We start from the raw sequence: 25,417 nt of genomic DNA on the forward strand, positions 1-25,417 counted from the left end.
TTCCAACAGAGCCCTGCCCAATTTAAATCAGTCACAAAAAAAGAAAGAAACACCAACCTCAAATGTGAAATAACCAAACGTTTATGGGTTATACTTTAACAGAGTTCATGTAGCTGTTGATCACACAGAGGAAGAATCAGTTGAGGATATACATTTTTGGGGCCTTTAACCAATTCATATGCAAGAGAAGGGTACTATAGTCTCATAAAACTGGAAATTAAAATGTTATCAGTTTGTAATGACAATTAATATGGCCATGTTTTGGAGACTTGTAGAGTATATACACTTTCTAACCACAAGGGGGCCACACTGCAGCATTATTGTTACATACAGTAAAGCCTTTCATAACTCATCCTTTACCCTCTGTGCTTACTCAACCTCAACTTTTTTTTATGAACACAAACAGATCTCTTTGGCTATTGCTTTTCAAGCTATCAAACATTTCAAATGTATATTGTCACAGAAAACAAATTACATTAGCAGGAAGGAGAATCCAATGTGTGCTCCGTCTTCCATTAGAGGTCATCGTGCAGAAAGCATCATAACAAACTCTGTAGAGAGGGAGACAGAGACAGCAGAGGATCCACCAATAAGGACTAATGACACCAGTGTAAAAGGACATCATGGGATGCAGTCACATCCATTCCGGCACATACCGGAAACTAAAAGCTCATGGTGTGAAAGCAATGACAAAATATTTCCACTATCACAGAGTAAATGACAAATTAAAGCAGTGGTGGTGTGATACGTCTTAAAAAAAAGTGTACAGGAGCAATTAAGTTGAACACACACACACACATACATATATTTTAATATGACAGTGGTTGCAGGTCTAGTTTTTTGGACAGCTATTAAAACAAGATACTGCCATTTTCCACTTCTTTTCATCTCTTCTTGTGTTCTCATTAATCAGTTTGATTACCACTTGTATCAGCTCACTGTAGACATAGACATTAGTGCAGATTAACTTGTCAATCAAGACAACTATAGATGTGTCCTGTCAACGAGAACTACAGATGCAGACAGCTTGAGGTAGGTTTTACTAAATCAATCCATGTCTTTTTTTTGTTTCCCATTGTCCTCCTGAAGTACTTTACTATGGAAGACTTCTGATTGTAGGTGTGAATCTATTGATTGACTGAGCACTAAGCCTCTATTCCACATCAATCCACTAACATTATCTCTTGAGGTACTCCTCTAACCATATCTATAAGAAAGAGGTCAACTGAGGCTACCAGCAGCTCCTAGATGTCCTAACACATGAGTTTGACCGGTTACCTGGATATTGAGAACAATCTTCACACTGCTGCCGTGGATGCTTGTTTCCTGCCCATGTGTGGCTAAGCTGGACAGATCTCAACTCAAACACTGCCCTAGGGGCTAATTGATGATAATAAGGGGCACCAGCTTATTGATCCCTTCTGGGACTGATGCGCCTTTTCATATGTTCCCAATAATTGTAAATGATTGGATTGCTGAGACAAGACAAACAGGGTCCCACCTCTGAGCCCTTTGTGTGCTGGAGCCAATAACAGCATGCATGTGTGGCTCATGGTGCCTACACAAGTGCACAGTGAATGTATGTATTCATGTATGTTTGTTTCTGTACGTGTGTGTGAGATTGTGTCCCATTGAATTGTTTATTTGCTTGCAAGGTAAATATGATAATTATGCAAAGTCCTTGAGCTGCCCAAGTGTGTGTTCTTTGTGTGACATGTGACAGGTGTCCAGGCATGTGTATCGATTGGCTTAATGCACTCTTGATTAGATTGGATTGGCCCGTCCTGCAAACCCACCTTGACTTAACCATCCCTCTGATGAGTCTGATGTACTCCTACAGCCCTGTCAGATAAGATAGCCCATTCAACGCCACATCCATCATGTTCCAAATGTGTTTATTGATTTTGAACTTTTTCTGTACTGTATGTATGCTATTTAATATTTAAAATAAATTATAGATTAGCAGAAAGCTAGATGTAACAATAATTTACCCATTCATTTTAGCAAAATACTTCAACTGTTTTTCCATTACCTTTAGCTAGGTCATACATTACCTTTAACTTTTTCACATGTTCATCATTACTTATAGCTGACTACAATATTTTCTCAAACAAAGGCTGGTAGACAAATAATGGCCGGGTTCATGGTCACCACGAACAAATAAAGGCCGGCCCCAAATACAGGCCCGGTGGAAAAACAAAGGTGGATATACTCACGCCGAAATGTGGTTCTGGATTACTCAGCATTACTCAAGTGTTTTATCCCATTTCAGTCACTGTGGCTGCATGTGTGTTGATATCAGTAGTGTAGTCTAAGTGACACGCAGGTTTACGCAGTATAACCACTAAGAAAGCTCCAGGATTTCCATGTACACACTAAAAAATACCCTGTGAAACATACTTTCCATTACATTTTGAATTGTCATCTGTGTTTTTCTACTTCACATAGGCTAAATAAAAGGTATTTCCCCCATAAATTGGTGCATAAAAGTGTATCCGAATTCAGAAAATTAGGTGATTGATTGTTGTAGTTTCGTTTCTTTTTTTACCTGTTTTCTTTCCCTTCTCTGTGTTCCCTCCCTTTTCTTGTGTTTGGGTCTTGTTTTTCCCCGGTCTTGTGTTGTTAGTCTTGTCTTGTGTTCCCCTTAGTGCCTGTATGTTCTGTTTCCTGTTTTATTTTGAAGTCTGTTTTTTGTCTCGTCTTGCCTCTAGTTTACTTCCTGTGTCTTCCTGCTCTTGTAATTACCTGATGTTTTCCACCTGATTCCTTGCCCTCTTGTCACCTGCTTCTTGTTGTCTCATTACCTCATGTATATAATGTCTGTGCTTCCCTGGTCTCTTGTCAGATCCTTCTGTCTTGTTGACGTGTCTGCGTGCCTCCTGTGTATTTCTCCTGATCCTCCCCTTGAGTTTTTGTTCCAGATCTTCCCCGTGAGTTTTTCCCTGTCCCAGTGATCCTGTTTTGCATTGCCTCCCCCCTCAGACCTGTTTGTGGACCTTTTTGCTTTTGGACTTTTGGGATTTTGATTGTTCTTGGACTTTGCCCGTTCCTCTGCTCCATGTGTTGTTTCCTTTGGCCTGTTGCTCAATACATCTGTGTTTACCTGCTCCTGCTTGCCTCCTTGTGCTCTGCTATTGGGTCCTCATTCTTGCCTAACCGACACAACTGACGGTGTTTGATATAACTTCCCTGGGAGAGGACACCCTGACCCCTCCCTATGATATCCCCCAAATGCAAATACTGGCCAATATACCCACTATAATACATTAGACTACACCACTGGTTAATATCCCAGCAAAAGTGAATTTTGTAGTAAGCTCCAGGGTATGGCACTAGATACAGCGTACTAAATGAGAACCCTGCAAATGTTAACAATAAAAGCCTTGTTATGAAATGAATAGATTTTGTCTATTGAAACGTTACAAGGCTTTTAATTAAAAACAGCCACATGAAGTGTTTCCGTGTGTGTTAAAGTTTTTACTTGCAGTAACAATTAACAGAGCAGGACAGAAAAGAAGAAAGCTTGATACTAAAATATGACCAAATAGAACTTATCAGAAGGAATTATTATTATCAAATCAGAAGTTGAACTTATTTGTGGATCAAGTACCCCCTGGGCTACAAGTACTGGTTAGGAATCAGTAACACACACCACCCACCCCACTGTCTCAGTGTGTTATCATTGGGTTTTATTAATTGTTTTAATGTCCTCTCACACCTCGCCTGAAGTCTCTCCAATCCCTTCCAACAGTGCCCCCCGCCCCCCCGCCCACTCACCATCAAAGTCAATTTTGCCGTCTTTGTTGAGGTCAATGTCGCTGAGGATCTCCTCCAGCTCGCCTTTCTTCAGCTTCTCTCCCAGGAGGGTCTTCATGCCCTCCTTCAGCTCATCAAGCGTGATCTTTCCATCACCATCACAGTCAAACTGTGACATATGCGGTTAGTGGAGAGCAATGAGGTGGGGACATGAACATGTAGAGAGTTAGGAGAGACAAATAAATAGATCACAGAGGATCAGAGCTGACACAGGGAATAAAGAAGGAAAGAACAAGATTAAATGTAACTGTGCTAATGAGGAGGGTGGTTACAATATGATGTGACGAATAGGACGGAGAAATGAAGACGGGGCAAAAGTTATCGAGGGACATACATGATCATGTCATGCAAAAAAGCGTTTCACATTTAATGTGTATAGTTACAAAATGGCTGCATGATGGCCCAGGTCCCTGGGAGTCTAATAACAGCTTGAATGTGCAGATGGGGCAATGCTGACTCATGAGGTGTTAGTACGGAAGTGAGAAAGACTATGAGGGCAGAGTTGGGATGAGTTTAAAATAAATTCTCATGTGTCACAGAGTACACTATGCTCTAAATTTGTGGACGTTTTTGTTCAATAGTACTGTTGTTGACAGCTAATCAATTATTCCCCACACATGGATTCAAACACCAGAACACGTGATTTTTAGGCCAATGACAGCGTTGACGCACCTGATGAGGACGCACCTGTGGTTAAGAAACTACAGACAAAATGGTGTGACTATGCAGCCTTGCACTTTCAAAATAGGACACATTTTAAAACATTTTAAGCAGAGGAATGATGCTCTCAAGTAGTCCAACTGATTCAGAAAGAGATTGGTTGGTTGAGATGGAAATTTGGTTACAAAGCTCACTATTCAAAGGTGGGTTATCATACTGTATGTGGACACTACTAGCTTTATAGCTCCAATTCTTTGTTACATTTTAAGGTGTACATCCATACGCTATATAAATGTACGTGATATTTCCACATAGAAATCATATTTTAAATTTTTTATATTGTCTTGCAGTCAATTAAATGACCTTAATTTTCTTTTAATAGAAGCCAAAATGTAGTCAAACTAAATGCCTGGGATACATCTATAATATAAAACAATGAATCCCACTAGCATATCCTACTCTGTGTTTTCAGTTATTATCTTTGAGAGCACATAATCATGGTTGTCTGTTTTGAAGTTACCATTATAAATATATCATGCTGAATGTGTTCAATGGATGAAGTGTTTGAAGCTGTGCTTATAAAATAACACATTAAAAATATTGTTTTGCTTGGTTGGAGACTATGTCACACCAGGGGTGGCTTTGGGTGACAATCAATTCCACATGTACAGTGACTGCCTCTGTATTGACGTCAAAGGGAGAGCAACTCAGTAGATATTTCTTTCAGACCAATGAACAAATTACAAATTGACTGGTGAGTCAAAGAGATATGGAATATGGATGGTGACACTTTGGATGGCAGCAACCAGGCTTCATAAAAACATCAACAATGTTTTCCTTTCCTTTTCTTCTGCATTCATAGCCCTCCCTCAGACTTGTTTACAAGTAAGAGTCACACACCTTTGGTAATCTCCAAGGAAAGGTCCTGTTGCATACTTCAAAGTACTGTTACAGTACCAGGACCCTTTCCCTTGCTTGAAGTCAGAGTTCTTTAGAGTTCATTGCTTACCTGCTTGAAGGCACAGCGGACCTCCTTCAGCCCGACCATTTGAGCCGTCTCTGCCAGCATCCTAGGCCCCATTAACTCGCAGAAATCATCAAAGTCTACATGACCACCCCCTGCAGAAAGACACACACACACACACACACACACACACACACACACACACACACATACACCCAAACAGGTTGACTACCAAGAAACAAGTGCCTTCAAGGATTTATTTCCAATTGCTAACGCGCTAAAATGACATGCATAGCACAATTATTTAAACTGACACACAGAGAGCAAAACCTCTTCTCAAGTCTCCAAAAGTCTAAACACATTTTCTGCTTAACACTCATTTTACAATTCAAAGTGGCACTTTTTAAATGCACTAAACACGGTTCTCTGCATAAGACACAACAATCTGACATAAAGTCACAGTTTTGCCATTTCAAAACACTGCCATTCAAAATGATACTACATGATAATAATAATTGGCCAATATATGTGCCACCTGGCCAAACACCTCAATGGTTAATCGTTACCACTTCAATCAGGAAGTTAACACTATGAAAAAAACACAGGTGAGCACCTTTTTTTTTCCATCCTCTTTTTTTTTTAATATACATTTTTTCTGCACTTTTAGTTGTCAGTTTACTGTTTTTTGTGGGCATGTTTTGATCAGTCCAGTGTAAATGTATCTATAGTACACATTGCATTGACCTGTTTGGTAAAAAATAAAAATAAATGTTTCAACAGCATATGTGTGTCTCTGCAGATATTTCTTTGCATGTGAATAATCTGAAGAATGTACTACAATTTGAACTAGTTTATTATTATGACAAAGCATACTAAAGATGAGAGTGCTTTTAATTATGCCCGACTGCGTGTAGTTGGTTAGACAAAAATCTGGTAATATGAATGAAGTGTGTGCCATTTGGTGCAAATGTTTGATTTTGATAATGCTTTATGTAGTTTTGGTTGCAGTGCTTCATTTCGCAGGATATACGAGGTACAGTATTTTGCAATTTGGGTGTGTGGTTTTGTGAATTGTGTTAAGCACCAGTCTAGTTTTAAAAAAAATGGTGTTTTAACAATTGGAAAAAAAACTGTAAGGTGTCTGGAGATATTGTCTTTCATGTACTTATCTGAGTAGTGACAGTGGTGGAAGAAGCTTTCAGATCCTAGACTTACTAACCTGCTATCATTGACATGTTTGGGCCATTTAGGGCTGAAGAAGCTAATCACACCACACTGACACAATGTATCACCTTTTAAAGTCATTATGGTGATAATGTTAGCAGATAGTTACTTAATTTGTTTTCAATTTAGTACTGGGCAAGTCATGCATTGTAGGTTTTAAGAGCCTTTTCAATGAAAAAAGTTGCTGTTTATGCATGTGGTAAAAGTAAACCAAAACAGTTAGGTGGCAGGTCATAAAAAAAGAAAATTAATAATAATGAGCTTAAAGAGGCTTAAACCCTCGGTAGAGCGTTTAGAGAGGGGGACTGCTGTGCTGTTGATAACTCTCTTTGGATTCATCACTGAGCAACCCCTTTTTTCTAATTTGGCTGCATGTAATAATTGGATCCATTGTTTATATAAAAATATTGATTAAAGACGTTTTAATTAAAAGTAGCAACACCACAATTCAGTCCAGAATGAAGTAGGAAGTATTAGGTGCAAAATGTACTGAAGTATCACAAGTAATTGTACATATACAACACACATTCACTGTAAAAGTACAATATCTCCCTCTAAAGTATATACTCAAAGTACAAATACCAGTACTGTACCTCAATATTGTACCTAAATGCAATACTTGGGTAAAGGTAGCATTAATGCACCTCCTGACTCAATACCAAGCTTCTGTGTGAAAACTTTACAAACATCCTCATAGCATGAAGGCGATAACAATGCATCTATCCTTCAACCCAGTTAGAAACAGTTTTGTTGTCTTTTATCCCTATGGTAATTATCAAAACAGACTGATAGAATGGGATGGCTCATGTCATTAGTTTGACAAAAGACTGGCTTATTTGATTGTGTAGACCAATAGACTCGGCCTGTTTTCATTGACTTGGTGGATGTAAAATTCTACGTCAATGAAGCCATGCTGTTATTGTTAAAAATTTGTTATCAGGGCTCAGATTGTCAGGACTGCTGAGGATGAAAATCAAACCATGGCAAACTGTGCTTGTAGGGAAAACTCTTTTAGTGGTGTGTGAATGTCAAAAGTTTATATCAAAACTAAATGCTCAAACTATTATCAAGTTACAACAGCAGCTAAAGTATCCTAAAATAAAAGACCATTAATACTAGTTTTAATATGAGTATTAGTTTTAAGTTGGCAAAGAATTTTCATGCTTGCCCCAAGGTACAGAATTGTTTTGGGCTAATTGGCTTTACCCTTGAGGAGCAGCAGTCTGTAGAGAATTCCTGACGCTGCCTTCAAGAATTCAGCCTTAAGTGGGTCAATTTATAATCATGGAGTGGAAAAATTCTCTTAAAAGTCTTATGAGATTATTATTATTTTTGAATTGATAGCGCAACGCTGGTTATATAAAAAAGACTGAATTTCATGCTATTAATGGCTCTGTAGGGATTATGCTACAGAGATTAAGAGTGGGATGTCTGAAGCTCATTCTACCTTATGGGTCAAATTAAGGCATCAATGAACAGATGAATAATTCATATTACACAGTATGCAACATAGCAGAAAATGTATAAAAAGGAGTCACTACCAACAAAGGGGACTATTAAGTGTCCCTAAAAAAATGCTTTTCTAGACAAACATCACATATTGTTTCTGCTTATTTCACTCATACATCGAATGTCTAGTGTGTAAAGCTTGTAATCATATCCAAGATGCCAATTTTATGGCTGCAACATTAAAGTAAGTTGGTAAGTTGGCAATGAAAGATGATTTTAAACATACGTTTCCCTGTAATTCAACATGATGTATTGTATTTATGGTCTGTAACGCTCCTTTTTTTTGCAACGGTGCACATCAGATAGGGACATTAATGTGAGCTTAATGCAGTGGTGGGTCTCTCATGCTCTTGTCATTCTAACCATCCATAATCAGTAAGTTATTTACACCTGGGACACGGCAGGTGAAGCAAATTAACTAGTTGGCAGGACAGAAGCCCGTTGCACTTTGGTCCATGAGGATCCCAGCTGAGAAACACGGATTTACTGTATCCAATGTGATGCAACTGTGTTTTGACCAAACAATTACACTGTGGACCCGAAAGTTCAACATTATAGTCATTATGAATGTTATTGTCCTCGGGGCTCAACAAAGTTACGTTTTTAAGTAAATTGATTCTGAAGCAGGCACATACATATAAACATCTCAATATATTTTTTAAAAAGCCTATATGTAATTACAATAGTACAGGCTTTTACAAAAATAACTAGAGATAAATGACTTCTCTCTAATGATATCTTGTCATGTTTCATTTTCATACATACATTTGATCTAGCCTACAGTATGTCTGATATTTTTGCTTCCAAAACAATGGTTGTGTTTACAGCATTGAAAAAGACAACAGCAACACCCCTCTCCGAAAGCAATGTCTTAGTAGAAAATTGAGCAAATAGGGCAAAAAATATGAAAAAGCTAGATACTGTTAGAGATAAGTATGAAATTATTGTGTTGAAATTATCCCTTAAAACGTAAGTCCACCTAAAATCCCACAATAATCACCAAAACATATGAGTGAATAGTTGATATGTTGTTAATAGTTTGTTAGTATTAAAAGGAAGAAAAAAGGTATTTGTGGAAATGTCAGAAATGCTCCTTTTCATCTCGGCCGTGGAGGGGCGGATCCCTTCCTGTGTTTGATTGACAGCAGCTAGCAATGTGAACTCTGCAGCAGGGGACCGAGAGACAAACTAAACAAAGTTGGTTACACATGGACAGCCAGACCTCCAGATCTCCGCAGAGACACGTTACACGTCATGGGCAGGGAGTTGGTTTTTAAAGCAATGGTGACATTGAAGAGTCAGGACCACCCAAGCATCTAAACCAACCAAAATGACATTTACAGGTAAGTTTCTATGCTGCAGCTGAGCAGCTAATTAGCAGCTAATAGCAGCAACTTAGCAACCTAGCCTGCAAACTGACGTTGGCAGTGCACTTTGTTTGGTCACTCATTCAACAAGCTAAGGTGCAGAACAAGACGTGTTTATGTTTGTAAGATGGATAAGAAGGAGACTTTAGCAGAAAAGCTAATGTAGTTGTTCAAAGTTTCTCTTGTGTTGTGTAGTAGGCTGCCTTTTTTGTCAAAGGAAATCACGAAGGAGGACACAACGTGATGTACGTCAGACATGTGTTTAGCCTGACGTTGTCATGCTCAGATTCTAGTCAGAATATGAGCCTAATAGGGCCAAGATGGCGGCAATGTAGGTGGGCGTGAGTATCTTCGTTCCAGCAGGTAACTTGGGGGGGTTTGAGTAACTAACAATTTTTTTTACAGGAATTTATATAAATTACAATTTAATGGAAATGATTGTGCAAATTTCCTGGATAATGTTACCATCCCCTCAATTGTTCGAGTATAGTTGCTCTACAACGGATCGAGTCCAGACCGGACGTCCCGACCTTAAATGTTGTTCGCGGGGCTAAGTTTGGCTGGCATTCAGGCTAATATGTGTGCTGCTGTAGACAGAAAGATAGTCTTGAAATGTAATTTCAGTTGGACTTTTAGAGCAAGCTGGAAAACAGTGTTTCATTGCCCCCTTTGGTTGAAAGTTTAAAGTCTATATTTCACCGCTGACTACACCAGAGTTAGCCTGGATGCCAGCCGGACTTAGCCCCCTCCCACAACATTTGAGGTTGGGAAGTTTGGTCTGGACTTGATCCATCGTAGAGCAACTATGCTTGAACCAGAGCTGTTTGGACCAATCAAATTATTAGTGCAGGCTTTATACACTGAGATGATCAACAGTAACAATCAACCACGTCACCAAAGAGCGCTCGAACAAAGGTGGCTGCCACTGGAGAATTGAGATGTGTAGATTCCACCATTGCATCTGTTATAGAAGACATCGACTGCACATTCATTTTAAAAGAGTAACAGAGAACCGTGATCGCGGTATTGTTGATCGAAAATATGTTTTTGTCGTCCTTCCTACGGGATTTGGCTAGAGTACAAGATACGTCACATACTGTGTTGCTCTGATTGATTGTAGCTCTATCCAATTGAGTGCAGAAGCATTTTCTTTCCTGATTCGGTTGGAACACGCTCCATAATTGCAGCCCAATGGAGCAGTATCAGACTCAAATTCTGACTAGAACTTTGAGTACGTTGTCAGGCTATGCCAGAGTCACTAAGTGCATCTCACTTAGTTGATAGCTACTCTGTCGTTGGTCCTCAGCTGTACCACAGGTTGTTCTGTCCCTCCTTTGCGAAGGCTGTCTCAAAGCTATTATTTCTGCCCCAAGGCGCGAACGTTGAGAAGGCATCACCAAGAGTTAAAAGCAAGGATACACCAGAGCAACCTTCCCAAAAGCTGTGCAGCTGAAAGGGTTGCTAACTCAGCCCATTAGGGCTGGGTACCAGTTCAATACGTTTTAGGCACCAACCAAATTACCTCTAAAGTATCAAAAAATGCCTCGTCATTCAATACCCAGTAAATCTCATTAGCGTCAGGTAAATCTCAGCGTCAGTGAGCCAATTGGCATGCTTCTACCAAGATCTAACGTCTGTGATTGACTGTCTAACGTTACATGTTGTAGAGACACGCAGGGAAAAAAATCTTACTCAGATGTCTCATGTAGGAGCTAAAAAATACATACAAATTAGTGTCATAATGTTATCATTTTTGTTTTTTATAAAATTGGAAACGAAAAAAAGTATCATTAAGGGACCGGTATTGAAGTGCTGGTATTGGTACCGTTACCGGTATCAAATTTTTTTTGGAACAATATCCAGCCCTGCCCATACAGCTGAGGAATTCATGTGACTCTTCAGAGGATAGAAGTCTCATCCCTCTAAAACACACATCCTCAATTTCCTCTCCTCATACGAGGAAGGGGGGAAGTGGAGGAGCCGGGGATCCAATTTAAGGGAAGTTGGAGGTACGATGTATGTATTGTTGTTGGGTGCAATCCCAGGTGTGCTCTGTTTCACTTGTAACCACACCAAACAGTAATGACATGGCGTATAGTTACATGATATTTGTAAATGCTAAAACGTGGTGTAGCAGAAATAGAGAGCAGTCCTTAATGAATAGACTTCACAACAATATTTTTGTAAAGTTTGCAAACATTAGTTAACATAAGCCTCTTAAGCTACAGGTCATATCGGGACAAGTACTGTAAGGCTGTAGCAGATTGTCGTGGAATTGGTCAAGGGTGTTGCTTATTGTATATTAATCCTTGTGATATTTCACAAACATTTTAACCAATAGTTCGGATGTAGAGTAGGTGTACTACCACTGGCATAAATATATTGTAATAAATGTATTTACTTTTGCAAATGAGAAGCAACCGGCTCGGCTCAATGCTTCTCAAAAGCTGACGAAAGTCTTTAAAAAAAAAAATCTGACATGAAGACACATTCAGCAACTGCGTAGCCTTAAAATGTTTTCAAAAACAAGGTGAACTTTTGGTGAACTAATTTTATCCGCCATCATGGTCGTTTTCGAAATCCCGGAGCAGCCAGACGTACGTTACTCGTTTGTCCAATCAGCTGCAGCCATTGCAGTTGTAGGAGGGTGTAGACTGTTTTCTTTGCTTGCCAGTGGTCATTTAAGAGAAACTGGTGGCAAGCCCAGTGCTGTGCTATGCTGGGAAGTGGGGCGATCTGTGAAAACAACGCATATGGACACGCACCTTAAGTCCTGTGTGTCCATTGAAGGTGTACTGTAAAGTCTTGGTAGATGCTCATACTAGATAGATTTTCTGGCCTGGCTCTGATACTAGGTAGGTGTTACAGAAGCTGGCTCTGCAGGCTTATGGCAAAAATCAATGCAGTAATGATTCACTCACCACTCACAGTTCTATACTTTATCTATATTACTTTATCATTCAGTAAACACAGTAAAGAGAAACCCACTCTCATTAAGAGCAGAGTGTGGAAAGTTAGATCTCAACTAAACACACTTTTCCATGCAGACTCACATTTGTACATCACTGCACCTGCTGTGTGAGGGCCATTAATCAGTCTGCTAAAATGTCTCGAAAGTCCCCCACTTCAAAGACGAACATCAGTTCCTCATGGACTCATAGGAAAGCATTTGCTCGTATACAAGCACACACATTTGTGCAACAGACACATTACTCAGGCATTCACACCCACTCACTTCAGAAAGACCCATCAATCATGCACACATGCTTTAACCACTCAGGAAGAAACACACACACACACAGCCACACAACTGGATGGATAAATACACACATTTCATCTTGATTTGCTGGATGATCTCGATGAGCTCCATCTCTGTAGGCATATAGCCCATGGTCCTCATGCAGTCTGCGATGTCTTTGTAATGAATGAAGCCATCCGCGTCGTAGTCAAATTCCTTGAAGGCCTCCTGGAGCTCTGACACACAAATTGCAGCGATTGCAATAAACCGTAAAGAAGGGTAAAATATTTCAAACTCCCACAAATACAAAGTGTGTGCACAGATAGTTAAGTAAAGCACTTTAAATTGCCTTGTTGCTGAAATCTGCTATATAAATAAACTTGCCCTGCCTTATCTGTAAGGTTTTGACTCCACCAAGCAGAACTACACCCAGCTCTCAAGAACGGCAAGTTATGTTGTTTTTAATTAATTTTGTAGGTCTTGGCAAACATTTCACGTCAGTCTGAGAAACCTTCAATCTCTTACGTGAATTGCGAAGAGAAGCACAAAATCGATGTGATTGATAAAGCTATGCATTGACTATATAATAACTTATCTTGTGTTTGCATCTTAAGTGCACCAATAACATCTTACCATCTAACTCCTCTGGCATTAGCTCTCTATCCTGTGGAGCAGAGAAGAAAAGGAAAAGACTGTATGAATGTAAAAGCAGGGGGCTCAAAAACAGCAAATTCTCCTGAGATATCCCAGTGATAATCTGTTTTTGACTACCAAATTAGAATAACATGCATATCATGTCAACACTGCTGCATGCTGACACTAAACTCTAATGGGATTTCACCCTGCGACATGTCTTTCTAATTTGCAAAAATGACAATACCACACATACACACGCACACACACACGAGCGCACACACACACGAGCGCGCGCGCACACACACACACACACACACACACACACACACACACTCTACCTCTGCAGCATCCATATGGATGTGCAGCATAAACTCAAGTCTGCGTGCATACAAATACACACCCACGCACAACCATGTGAAAGTTGCACAAACCTCACACTATTGCAAAGAAACAAATACATGTAAACAAAGACACATACACACACGTATACACTTGTGAACACAGACACAAGACATAATTTGCATAAATCCTTGTGTGTGTGCAACATTCAGTATTCTCAGCCTCCTTTTGACATTTGCTCAGGGTGATTTCTCCCTCTTTCTCTCTTTCCATGTGTTTGCACTGCAGGGAAGTTGAGGCAGACTTAGGATCCAAATCTCCACATAGATGCTCAGCAAGAGTAATGGATCGCAGTGAAATGTAGGTGTGCCAAGGGCTTCAAATAGCAATATGTTAATATATTCCAGTGGGTTCAGACTGACAATTTCATTAATAGACATTATAATTTCATGACCAAATTTCCAATATTCCACAATTGTATATCGTCAGGCAATAAATAAACTTGAAATTTTAGTTTAAAAAGGTATGTTGGGCATAAATAAAAAAAACAAAAACATCACATGTCCTTGGAGCTGTGTTCTCTAATAATTGGCATATTTGTAAACATGCACTGACTTGAATTTACATATTCAAAGCTTCAGAATTGAAAGCTCATGACATGAACTCATCCAATCGATCGTGCATTTAATCTTGCTTGTACAGCATCTTGACTGTTAGGGCTTGCTAACAATGTGCAACTCTTCTACTGAAGCATCACATCCCCAGGGAGAGCAAGAAAAATACAAACTCCGTCATCTTTGTATAGAGCCTGACATATGGAAATATCACTTGTCTGCAAAGTCTGCACAAGCCTGAGGATATAAGTTCAAAGAAACAAGACCGACATACAAGCTTTTAAAAGCCCCAATAATTGCGAGCACAAATTTGCTGTGGGCTTGTTTTTCCTCACTTTCATGCAGTAAGAAAATGTATTGAGGCTGAATAGAACTGTGAGATAAAGACACACAATTTGGAAGTAATGCATTATACAGTACATGTATCAATGCACATTAATGGTATTTCTGTTATGTCAGACCACTGTACTGTTCCATTGTATTTCAGGAGGACATTTTGCCCTTTTTACCGCATTGCATATTTCTGATTTCCAAGCAACTACATGAAAGGTTTTACATGAAAAACCTGAGAAATATGTTACATTGTTAGATTATCATTTGAAGGTGTTAGGCAGCCTTGAATGTTGAAATAGTTTGAATGCATCAGCTGCAAGTGCTTTACCTTTGATCCTTATGTCCATTTAATGCTAATGCTCACTTTCTATACTTTTTCATTTTTACTTAGGACCTTTGCTTTCTATAAAGTGTCTAATTCTAAAGCTGTTGCTATACAGCCTTCAGTTGGGGTTTTTTAACTGCTGAAAAGTGAGAGATACAGAGCAGCCAGTGCAACTTAAATGCAAATAGAAGTGCAATATTTTCCTCCTAATACATGTTGGCACTCAGGGTGTCTAATACATAAATCACACAAGGACATCCTGCACAATAGCTTGAGGAAAAAGAGAGGCCCCCATAGTTTATTTGGAAGTTTCTCCGCATGACAAGGGTTCAAATGATTATTTACTGTATAACATTGTCAACAGAGTTGAAACACAAATGCAATGCCAAAATGCAGTTGCATCAAGAGTTCTCATTACACATGTACTCTGCCTCAAATACGAAAACAGTTTACATAAACCTCTTAAGTTTTAATATGATTTTTGATGCTGCAGCATATAAAAGCTCTATTGCCCAGAGTCCAGCAGTGCTGCTGTTTACCCTGCACATCATCCAGCCTACAAGGGCATATTAGGATAGCAAGGTCAACACATTAATTGGATTTTTTTTTTCATCCAAAAAGGATTAGACGGCAATGCTCGATTCATACGTCAGAACGAGTCTATTAACAGTTAATTTCATTCTGTCTGCCTTCACATGGTCCATCAAGCAGCCTACTGCTTTGTGAGCATTAGGAATGGACACATATTGTAAGAAGTATGTAACAAACGCATATGGTCCTCAGGTGTAAAATACCCTTAAGTATACAGTTACGATGCTTATTGATGGGTACAGTTGATTTTGCTTTACAGCCATCCATCCTCTGCTCAGGCTCTGACATGTAAATGCATCAATTGTTTATCTTTAGCTATTTGTCTCTTCAGGCTACTTCTTCAGTTGGAGCTAATGAGGGCTGACAGTGAACCTTGCTATAGGGGTTATTAATACTTGTGTTGAGGCAGGGATCAGGCTTGCTGTGGGATGGATGGTCTCCCTGCTTTGATGCCAGAGCAGCAACCAAAACAGTGTGTCCTCTGTCCTGTGGATATGATGCAGACCTCTCTACCTGGCTACTAGTAAATTCTAAAACAAGGTAGATCAGTTGTGGCAGTTGAGGTAGTAACTCAGAGACGGATGTGGAAATGGAGTCCACAGTAGCCAAGGTCACTGTGAAATGGTTTTCATTTCACATGAATCGTTTTAAAACTGTGAAACACTCACATTATTTTTAAAGAAATCTACTACTGAAACATCAAACGTTCCTCGGCACACAAGTCCGCTTGGCGTAGGTTTCTATTATGTTATCTTTTACAGTAAATCCCTCCTGTGATAAAGGCATTTCTGGGAAAGCTTTTGGCTCTGCTTTGTAATAAGGTCTCACCAGGGTCCCATATGGTTCCACGGTTTAAAGAATCCTTAATGACTTTCATCGTATAAAATAATAATACCACTTCTACAAATATAATAATTAAATTTAACATACCCCTAAATAGTTTTAGAACTAAGCATTAAAACACAAAATAGAAGGCATAGACCCCTGATCTGAATATAGAGCCTCCATTAAAATAAAATATATTTTTCATGGAGTGGGGCACAAATAGAGGCAAATGCCATCACATATACTTTATGTAAAAACACACAGTATACAGACAGTCCTTGTCAAATCTACCAACTTCCACAAATCTACATTGTTGCCAAGGGAGCATTTACTTTGATTTGTGTAATTTATTTTCCTAGGCTGATAGGCCAACCCTGTCTCCTAGAAATTGCAACAGCAAATGTGTTTTGCTGGCTGCTTTTATGCCTGCAATATGTTTTTTTCACCATAACGTAATTGGGAAATCAATTTAAATCCATATAAACTTATTTTCTAGCAGACAGGGTTATAATGGAGCATAGTGTTATATCAGAGCACTGCAGTAGGGCTAAATGATTAAATTGCAATAGGTTAAATGTCCCTTGACATGGTGCTATTTGGATGCTTTTATATAGACCTTAGTGGTCCCCTAATACCATACCTGAAGTCTTTTTCCCAAAAATAGCCTTGGTGCAGAATTACAGCCACTAGAGCCAGTCCCACAATGAGCTTTCCTTAGTATGTGCCATTTCTAAGTCACTGGGGGACCACAGGCGGGCTGGGGGAACTCATTAATGTTAAAAAACCTCATAAAGTGAAATTTTCATCAACTTGCCAAGTTGCTGCGCATCGTTAGGTATTGTGCAACACCTGCCCTGCTAACGTGGCTACTTCACGGGGCAACACTACTAACATGTATCTAAACAAATACCACAACGCCATGTACGATAGTCGCATGGCTAAAATGCAAAACACCAGGGTGTCAAGTAAGCAAAATACCACCCGACGGTGATCACTGACATTGTTTGAAAGCATTATTGCTACGCATTTTAACGGGAAAACCGATCTCGAAGGGGGAACAGACTTCAATACAGGGGTTATAATGTGGGAGTTTATCGCAAAAATCAACAGATTAATCGACAGATTAATCAACAATGAAAATATTTGCAGCCCTATTTAAAAAAAAAAAAAAAAATCTTCATTTTCTATATTACAGTTAAACATATACAAATAGTGGTCTCTATATAAAGTAACCAATGTTTTTTAACAGAAATGAAGGTGCCATTGAGCTAGATCATTTCATTGGCTCATTTCCAGTTGTAATTTTCCTAAATATTCAGTAATGCCCTGCAGCAATCTGGGATCAGTGTATCAGTCATGAAAGGAGCCAATGCTTCACTTGAACCTGCCAGGGCATTAATGGAAGCCAGGCCAGTGTCCTGGCAGTAAATCACCTGTGAAGTGGAATTACTGGAGTGACTTTTTGGAAAGGATGTTTTTTTTAATTGTTTTTTTTTGGAGGATAAGGTAACTCCCACCAGTCCTGATCAGATCACTTCATGTTTGATTTAATAGAGGTTGGGTAGTGTTATTAACTTTCCACCAACCCTAACCCTATTCTATATCAGCAATTACTGGTTTGTAGACAGGGTGTTCATTTTGGGGTAGTCATGGTTCACTGCATAACAGCTACAACCAGTGTTTATATTTTCAATCAAAAGTTACCACTTATAATCAGCTGAACCTATGGATCCATTTTCCAAAGTTATTGTGTTATTCCTCTCAGTTGTGGTCCAGGCTATAAACCTCCATGTTCTCAACCCTTCTTTGCCAGTCTCTTCCAACTATCTCTATAACTCTCTCTCCATGGAGGATGGAGACCCAAATGTACGATGTTCTTTTCAAAGGACCATAGTATATTGTAGGTCATTTTTATTTCATTCTAACAGTTTTTATTTTGGCGGTTTCTATTATGGGCTGTTGGTTTAGTCTGAATTAATGGACAGCTAATCACATAACTTGTGTTGATTGACAGACAGGTGTTATGAAAAATGCCATTGTAAAATATGAAAACTGCTGGAATGAAATAAAAAATATTGGCATTCATGGTTATGTTCTATATTTTGTCTGTTGTTGAGGGAAGTTTCTCAGAAGCAGGTATATGTGTCAGGAAACAATTTACGATAATTTAGGATGATGTTGACATATAGTTTAGGCCTGTGACATCATTAGCTTAATTGATGCAACTGCACAATCACTGGCACACCTGTTATTTATTAGATGCTGTTTCTGACATGTACCTGCTCCTGATGATGTTTTTTATAAATCCGGGGTATCCTAAATTAGAAACCAACAAGTGCATCATCTTTGACAACAGGCACTTAATTGAAAAACTTAAAAAAACACTTAAAAAAACAAGTATGGGTGGTAATAGGCTGTTGAACTGACCTGTCCAAAGAGTTTATTGAGGTAGGAAATGTAGGCAGCGGCCACCGCTGAGCTGTTGCTGAGGCTCCTTTTACTGTGCCGACTGGCCTCCTCCTCCCCAGAGCCCTTCCCCTGGGCCGAGGGGGACTTTGACTTTGAGCTGTAAAGTAGCATTTGTGCGCCAAGTGTTGAGTCATCATCAAAACCAAGCCTATAATTTACCCTCCTAACTTACTTTAATAAACACACTTAAGTGCCATTCGGGTGATCCATAACATCCTTTTAAAGTAATTGCTCAGCTTAGGCAAAATGATTGGTAAAAGGTCAGAAGTCCAATTACTTGACATTAGTAGTTACGTCAGTCACTTAAAAAGCAAGGAAGGAAGTGTTTCTTAGGAGAACAAGTTTTTCAGCTGACGTACCAATAATTGGGTGCACAAATCCTCACAACCCACTCCCCTTGTGAAAATTAATGTTGATTAGAAACAGAATGAAAATAACCAGAATTTCTTGGAGAGGCTGAGTTGAAGAGCCTTGTTTTTGAATCTCCCAGAAGCAGGCGATCTGTCAGCGGCTGCTCCCCTCCCCACTCGTGAAGACATGCTAGGAGAAAGAAGCCTCAATCAATTCATAGTGCCCTAAATGTCTCATAATTAATATGAATACTTTTAAAAAGATTTCTTATAACAGACAGTAAAAATCAATACTGAACTTTGTGGCTAGTCTTATGGATGAACCCTGTTGAGAAAGTCAGGATGGATTCAGACTGCTGATAGACAGCAGCCCCAGTGGGAGATAATTGTTTACATTTTTGGACGTTTCATGGAATGTATCACCCAGGAACTCTGAAAAATCTTTCCCAAGATAGCTAGGCCACTTCTCTTGACTGATGTAATGTTTCAATAAAAAAATCTTTTGAGGTACAGGATTAAAGCTCACAACCGAACGTCTTGACTTACTTTTAATTAAATTCTAAATTTGACTTTAAGTGTATTCGTTCCCCATTAATTCCCTCCACCAGTTTTAGTTAGATCTCACTGACCTGGCAGCAGATGATGGTCTACTTTCTGGTCCTCCCTTTGCACTTTTCACTGACATGCTTGATGGAAGAAAAAGATAGATTTGGAAAGGGATATGAGCATAGGGAAAAGACTACAAATCTCCTGAAACAGTGAAAAGAGTAGAAACAGATTCTAAAAATCTACATATACATTTTTGAGCTCTGTTTTGCTTTCTACTTACTCCTGAGATGCTTTTTAGTTTGCTAAAGCCTCCACTATGTTCACCAGCAAGTTCCTAACTTTGTGTATCTGTCATTCGATGCTGGGCAGGTTGTGTACAGTGACTTTATCAGATCTTTTTTGCTTAAAAACAGCTACTTGTGGGAAACAAGGTTGATGGGACTGTAAACCAAAACAATTAGCTTAAAGACGCTGAAACGCTCTGTCGAGCTAAGATCAGTTAATCATTTGATTCTTTGTTCATATAAAAATATTGCACCGAGTAGCATTTAAAAATTCATGATTTGTTAGAATTCCACAAAATATTTACAGTTTGCAGCAAAGTGAAAGACTTGTGTGGAAAAAGCGAAAGACGGATTGTGAGATAGAAGATGTAGAAGAGAAAGCTGAAGAAAAAAGGAATGAATGACAACCACATGTGTAGGACATGCAGAGGAAGAGGTCAAGAGACTTATGGTTGTCTTGCTTTGAGATGCAGATTAATGTTGTCATGGACCTCTGCTGTTCTGGCTATTGACTACTGATGAACGGCTGTACTCGGCAGTGATGAGCTATAAACATATCGCCTCACTCCGCCATCTCGCATGCCTTGGAAGACGGATACCAAAGATCTGCTCAAGCAGTCGGTACTTTGGGACATGTAGACCATGAGGGCCGTAATGAAAAGAGACGCCAAGACCAGCCAGTCCTCTAAATTACGCTCGTCCATTTAATGTGCCTCTGCCAAACGAGCCGCATTCCTAACTCCCAAGGGTTCGGACAAAACGTGCCATGACTAAGTAGTGATTGTCTGTCACGCTTTCACGCAATCAGTGTGCGAGTGATACAAGCTGATGGCACCACGCTTAGAACATGTTTAACTGAAGGGAAGGGAATTGTGTGTGACATGAAGGAGGAATTTTCATGTCACACATGATTCACATGAAAGCGGTCGTGAAATTATTTGAAAAATGGACAGTATTTATATTACTTTATATACAGTACTATTTGTGCACATACCGTAGTATGGTTTACTTATGTAAATATGCAGCAGATGGTTAATTTAGCTTTGCACGAAAGATAAGTTCATAATGTTTATAATATTTTGCCCATGTATTTGCATGAGTACACACGCACACACACACATACACTGACTGTTTCTCCCACTCCTCTAAACATACATGTTGCACATGTGGGTAAGGCAAGATATCTAGACTCTATAGGGGTGGTCTGACAGTGTTTGCCTGAAGAATTGCTCTCATCTTCAGCGAGCACAACTCCCATCAGAGTAAACAACAACAACCCCCCCCATCCCCCCGACACACACACACACACACACACACACACACACACACACACACACACACACACACACACACACACACACACACACACAGCGTTTCACTGCACTAGCCGCAGAACAGCACCGTGTGGGCCTGCAGCTCTCCTCCCTAAGTGGCCAATTGCTGTCAATCATCAAGCCGACACAAGCAATTTTAGATCCTAATCATGCTAATTGAAGTAATGAAATGGAGAGCCAGGTGGTACAGGCTAAAACAAACACAACTACACAGCTAATGATGGAAAGTGGGCTGCGATGTAGTTGTTGGAGTTGAATCGTACTGGCTGTAGTGTTAGGGGTTAAACACCAAATGGATATTCTAAATATATTTCACAAGAGCCACTAGAGTGAAAGGCACGAGATGCATTGTATGTCATACAAAGAAGACCCATATACAATACACACACACAGACCCAAAACAAAAAGAAATAGAAAGCACTCCTAGAGGCCATTACTCCACCAAGACTTGTGACAATATTTTTCATCAAAAGGAAAAAAAGATTTTTTTTTGCTGGATGTGACAGAAAATACACAATTTTCTGATAGTGGTCATGATCTTTGGAGAATAATACCTAAATCTTGTTTGGGAATATTTGTACAAGGATGCATTGGGCAAAATTTCAAGTGAGTTTCTCTCATTACCAATACCCATTTATATAGATCATGTTACTGTAACGTCACATATAGTATGAATGTTAGTTAATTTAGCTGCATCACTGAGATGATGAGTGAAAATTTGGTCACAAATGCACTGCACCCAAAATAATTTTAGTTTAGTATTTTAGTTTTCAAGAGACACATATGAATGTTTTCTGATCTGACAACTCGATCATCTGGACAACAGTTAATTTGTGTGTTCCTGATCTGTTCTGCCACCTCTATGGTTAAAGTGTGGTTAGGGTTAGGCACGGAAATATGAGGCTAAAGTTAGGGATCTCATGCTTCTTCCACCTTTGCTCCTAACACACAAGAGCCAGAATTCAAACAGCTACTAGAGTTATTCGTCCAGAAAACAAAAACGTAGGTTGTGTTAGACATTTTGAAGAAACTACATTTGATGTTGAGATTTGGCAACCAGTTATTGGACAAAATGTGTGATATATATCAAAAACAAATGAATAACAATGATTAAGTAACAACAATTTTGGGCTGATCCAAAATTTTGCGAAGTCTGGTGAAGACTGGAGGGTGAAAAAAGAGCACTTCACCTATTTAGCATTGCACTCCTATAAAATTGTTGAAAATAAAGGATCAAATTCACTGCAGCATGATCTGTTTTACTCCACCCATTCTTCTTCCTTGTCAAAATCTGCGCCTACATTACCCACAATGCAATTCAACCACCAATAGTTAGAGCAAGCAGCTAATGTAGGCTTTGTCCACTTTTTTGTAACTCCACAACCCCAGATTTGTTTAATTTTCCAACTTGTAGTCTTCAGACCCAACTGATGCTGAAGTTGCATCAAGTGACATAACTTGAGACAATTTATCAGACTTCATGCAGCAGTCTGTGGTCACAAAAGACTTTAAATACAACTTTTTCAAATATAAAGTAGTCCTCCCCAACATTTTTTTAAACAGACTTTAATATGTAAAACTGGTTAAAAAAAAAAGTATTTTGTGTCTCCCACATACTGTATGTTTGTTGTCAAAATCAAATCGCTTGTTCCTTGGCACATGATCTAAATTTAAACCAAAATTTCAAAATGCTTTCTACCCTACATCTGTTTTCTCTTTGTTTTTGTATCATCTTTCTATTCGCCTGCTGTCCAGTCAGAAGACAATAAATCCCAAATGGCCAAACCAGCCTGTGTCTGATCCATAAACGACCAATAGTAATGCAATCGGGTCTGGCACTCTATCTTATCTTCACCTATCTTAACACCCCTCCACCACTTCCTGCACCTCCAACACCCTCTCTCTCCCCCCCCCCCCCCCCCCCCAGCACTGATTTCCTGTCACGGTTCTGAAATGAGACCGTCGCCTTCAGTATTGCAGCTGATAGGATTGAACAGAGGGAGAGAATGAGAAATTTTTCACATTTACAGAATTTTTTTTCCTGTCTCCATATTATTAAATGTTATTGCTGCTTGGTATTATTCTTGTCTAATTGCAATCTCTTCTACCTTGTATTTCTGGAAGCCAGCCCGATAATCGCCTAGTGGAGCTGTTTAAAGACGTCTGTTGATGTGATTGCATTGTAGCAAGCAACAGGGGCACAGATATTGAACCAACACAAAAGCACACAGTATGCTGGCCATCTGTCGGCTTGTACAGGAAATATACTTGAGATCAAGATAATCAAATAATAAAGCAGAGAACAGACGTCTCTGCCTCATTGAAGTTTTAGTGGCTACCTCAAACATGCTCTGTTCACGGCTTGCTCACTACAAATGAACCATGGCTCCAGTTATTTAGAATTATTAAACATTGCAGAGTAAAACAAGCTGATACTACAAATCATTAGCAGAGAAAAAATACTCATATAAGCCTACCTTTCATTCTGCTTGTTTGTCCTTGTTAAGAGATGCGAATGACATGGATCTCTATTGCATGAAGCCTTACTTAACCTGAGGATTATACAATGGAAGGTGATTATCCAGTTAAATATTCCTGGATTAGAGATGTAACTGGCTGCCCTTGTCCTCCCAAGAACAAAAGGGACAAAGCTATTGTCTTACTGCAGATATGTTAAGGAAGCAGATTCTATTCTAGATGAATTTATATTTTATTTCAATCTCTCTTTATCTGAATGACTTCAGATTCAAAATGCAAAATCCCACAGGTTAGTCAACCTATGGGGGTCCATCATTACAGATGCTTGTTTCGCAGATAAGCACTTTAAAACACATATACGTTTATTACTGTACAAATAACTAAAAATACAGCCTCGAAACAGAGCCTTGGTCATCAGTATGTTGTGTAGTTTTATAGGTAACAAATGGGACAAAAACAAAGGCAGCCAGAAAGGTCTCCCCTCATAAACGAAGTCAGACTGAATCCACCTGGCTTAGTTTAGAGACAGCCCCAATGGCCTTTTTTGTTTAGTTTTTTGTTGTTGTCTTGGTTATTTTTAAGGGGTTGCGGGTGGGCTAAAAGGAGGGCTTTATTGTTTACCCCATGGCGGTCATACTTTGTTGTATGTGCCCCTTGGAAATTTAATAAAGATATAAAAAAAAAAAAAAGAATGACAGTATATTCACTTTTTGAGCATAATACAGCTGTACATCAGTAATACAGTAATACAGTGTACATTAGGCTAAATTCAGACTGCAGGCCTTAATACTCATATCTATTTTTTTTCCCAGATCAGATTTTTTGACCAACTGTTCACATTCTTTTTTTGAAATGTGGCCCGTATCAGACTCAATTACTGAGCACGACCTGATAGTGACCTGCAAACAAGTGATACATTTCATACAACACCCTGTTTAAATGCTTATCAAAAGAAATCAATAATAAATTGAGATGCAATGTAGATGTTAGTGTATGTAGCGCTACTAGCTTCCACTAGCTTCTAGCCGATAGCCGGCCGTTTGGGAACAGAGACGTTAATGATACATCCACGTGACAGGCTTTGCAGAATACGGCCCTCAGATGTGTTATAAGATAATTCAAATGATGAATTAGTGCCATATATCCATTATTACAGCTAGAGGATCTCAGGAGAACAGTCATATGACCTGCAGTTACACATTAGCAAAAAAAAATTTATTTGGGTAATTTTTGCCTGCAGTCTGAATGTAGCCTAAGTCTTGCATTCATTGCCAGACCTATCTTTACAAGCGCCATATGCAGGTACGGTGCTTCTGCAAAATAGCCTCGGGAAGGAAATTGTTTTGGTGGAACTTGTGCACGTAGGGAGACGAGCTCTGTAATTAAAATGGCTGTTGAGTGTGTGATGAGATTTTTACAAAAAAAAAAGATAAAGATAATTAGATTGTCAGTTCTAGCTCGGAAGAAATCAACCAAAGTTTAAATTGCTTACACCAAGACAGCCGAAGGTCA

At 39.2% G+C, this 25,417-nt stretch overlaps 2 protein-coding genes across 2 annotated transcripts in view; one reads left to right on the top strand and one right to left on the bottom strand.

The window, feature by feature from the left end:
• Positions 1-60: 60 nt before the first annotated feature.
• Positions 61-23,997, bottom strand: cabp4 (calcium binding protein 4). Its single transcript, XM_032532242.1, has 9 exons — positions 23,905-23,997; positions 19,890-19,946; positions 19,349-19,450; positions 18,869-19,007; positions 13,412-13,442; positions 12,871-13,014; positions 5,486-5,595; positions 3,778-3,925; positions 61-551 (listed from the first exon to the last, which is right to left on the bottom strand). Exons 2-9 carry the CDS (start codon positions 19,943-19,945, stop codon positions 523-525), a joined length of 759 nt encoding a protein of 252 aa, XP_032388133.1. The 5' UTR covers position 19,946; positions 23,905-23,997; the 3' UTR covers positions 61-522.
• doc2g (double C2-like domains, gamma) overlaps positions 9,306-25,417 on the top strand; it is a 73,289-nt gene continuing 57,177 nt past the window's right edge. The window contains exon 1 of the mRNA XM_032531917.1: positions 9,306-9,516. The gene's annotated coding sequence lies outside the window, so the exon portion shown is untranslated. The remainder of the gene's footprint in view (positions 9,517-25,417) is intronic.

The sequence above is a fragment of the Etheostoma spectabile genome, chromosome 2 (assembly GCF_008692095.1).
Source record: "Etheostoma spectabile isolate EspeVRDwgs_2016 chromosome 2, UIUC_Espe_1.0, whole genome shotgun sequence".
Classification (NCBI taxonomy): Eukaryota; Metazoa; Chordata; class Actinopteri; order Perciformes; family Percidae; genus Etheostoma; species Etheostoma spectabile.

Coding starts and splice junctions, on each gene's coding strand:
- cabp4 (XM_032532242.1), bottom strand. CDS start 19,945: ATGTCAGTGAAAAGTGCAAAGGGAGGACCAGAAAGTAGACCATCATCT. Junction 19,451..19,889: donor AGACCATCATCTGCTGCCAG/GTCAGTGAGATC, acceptor TCTTTCTCCTAG/CATGTCTTCACGAGTGGGGA. Junction 13,015..13,411: donor AATGCCAGAGGAGTTAGATG/GTAAGATGTTAT, acceptor TTTGTGTGTCAG/AGCTCCAGGAGGCCTTCAAG.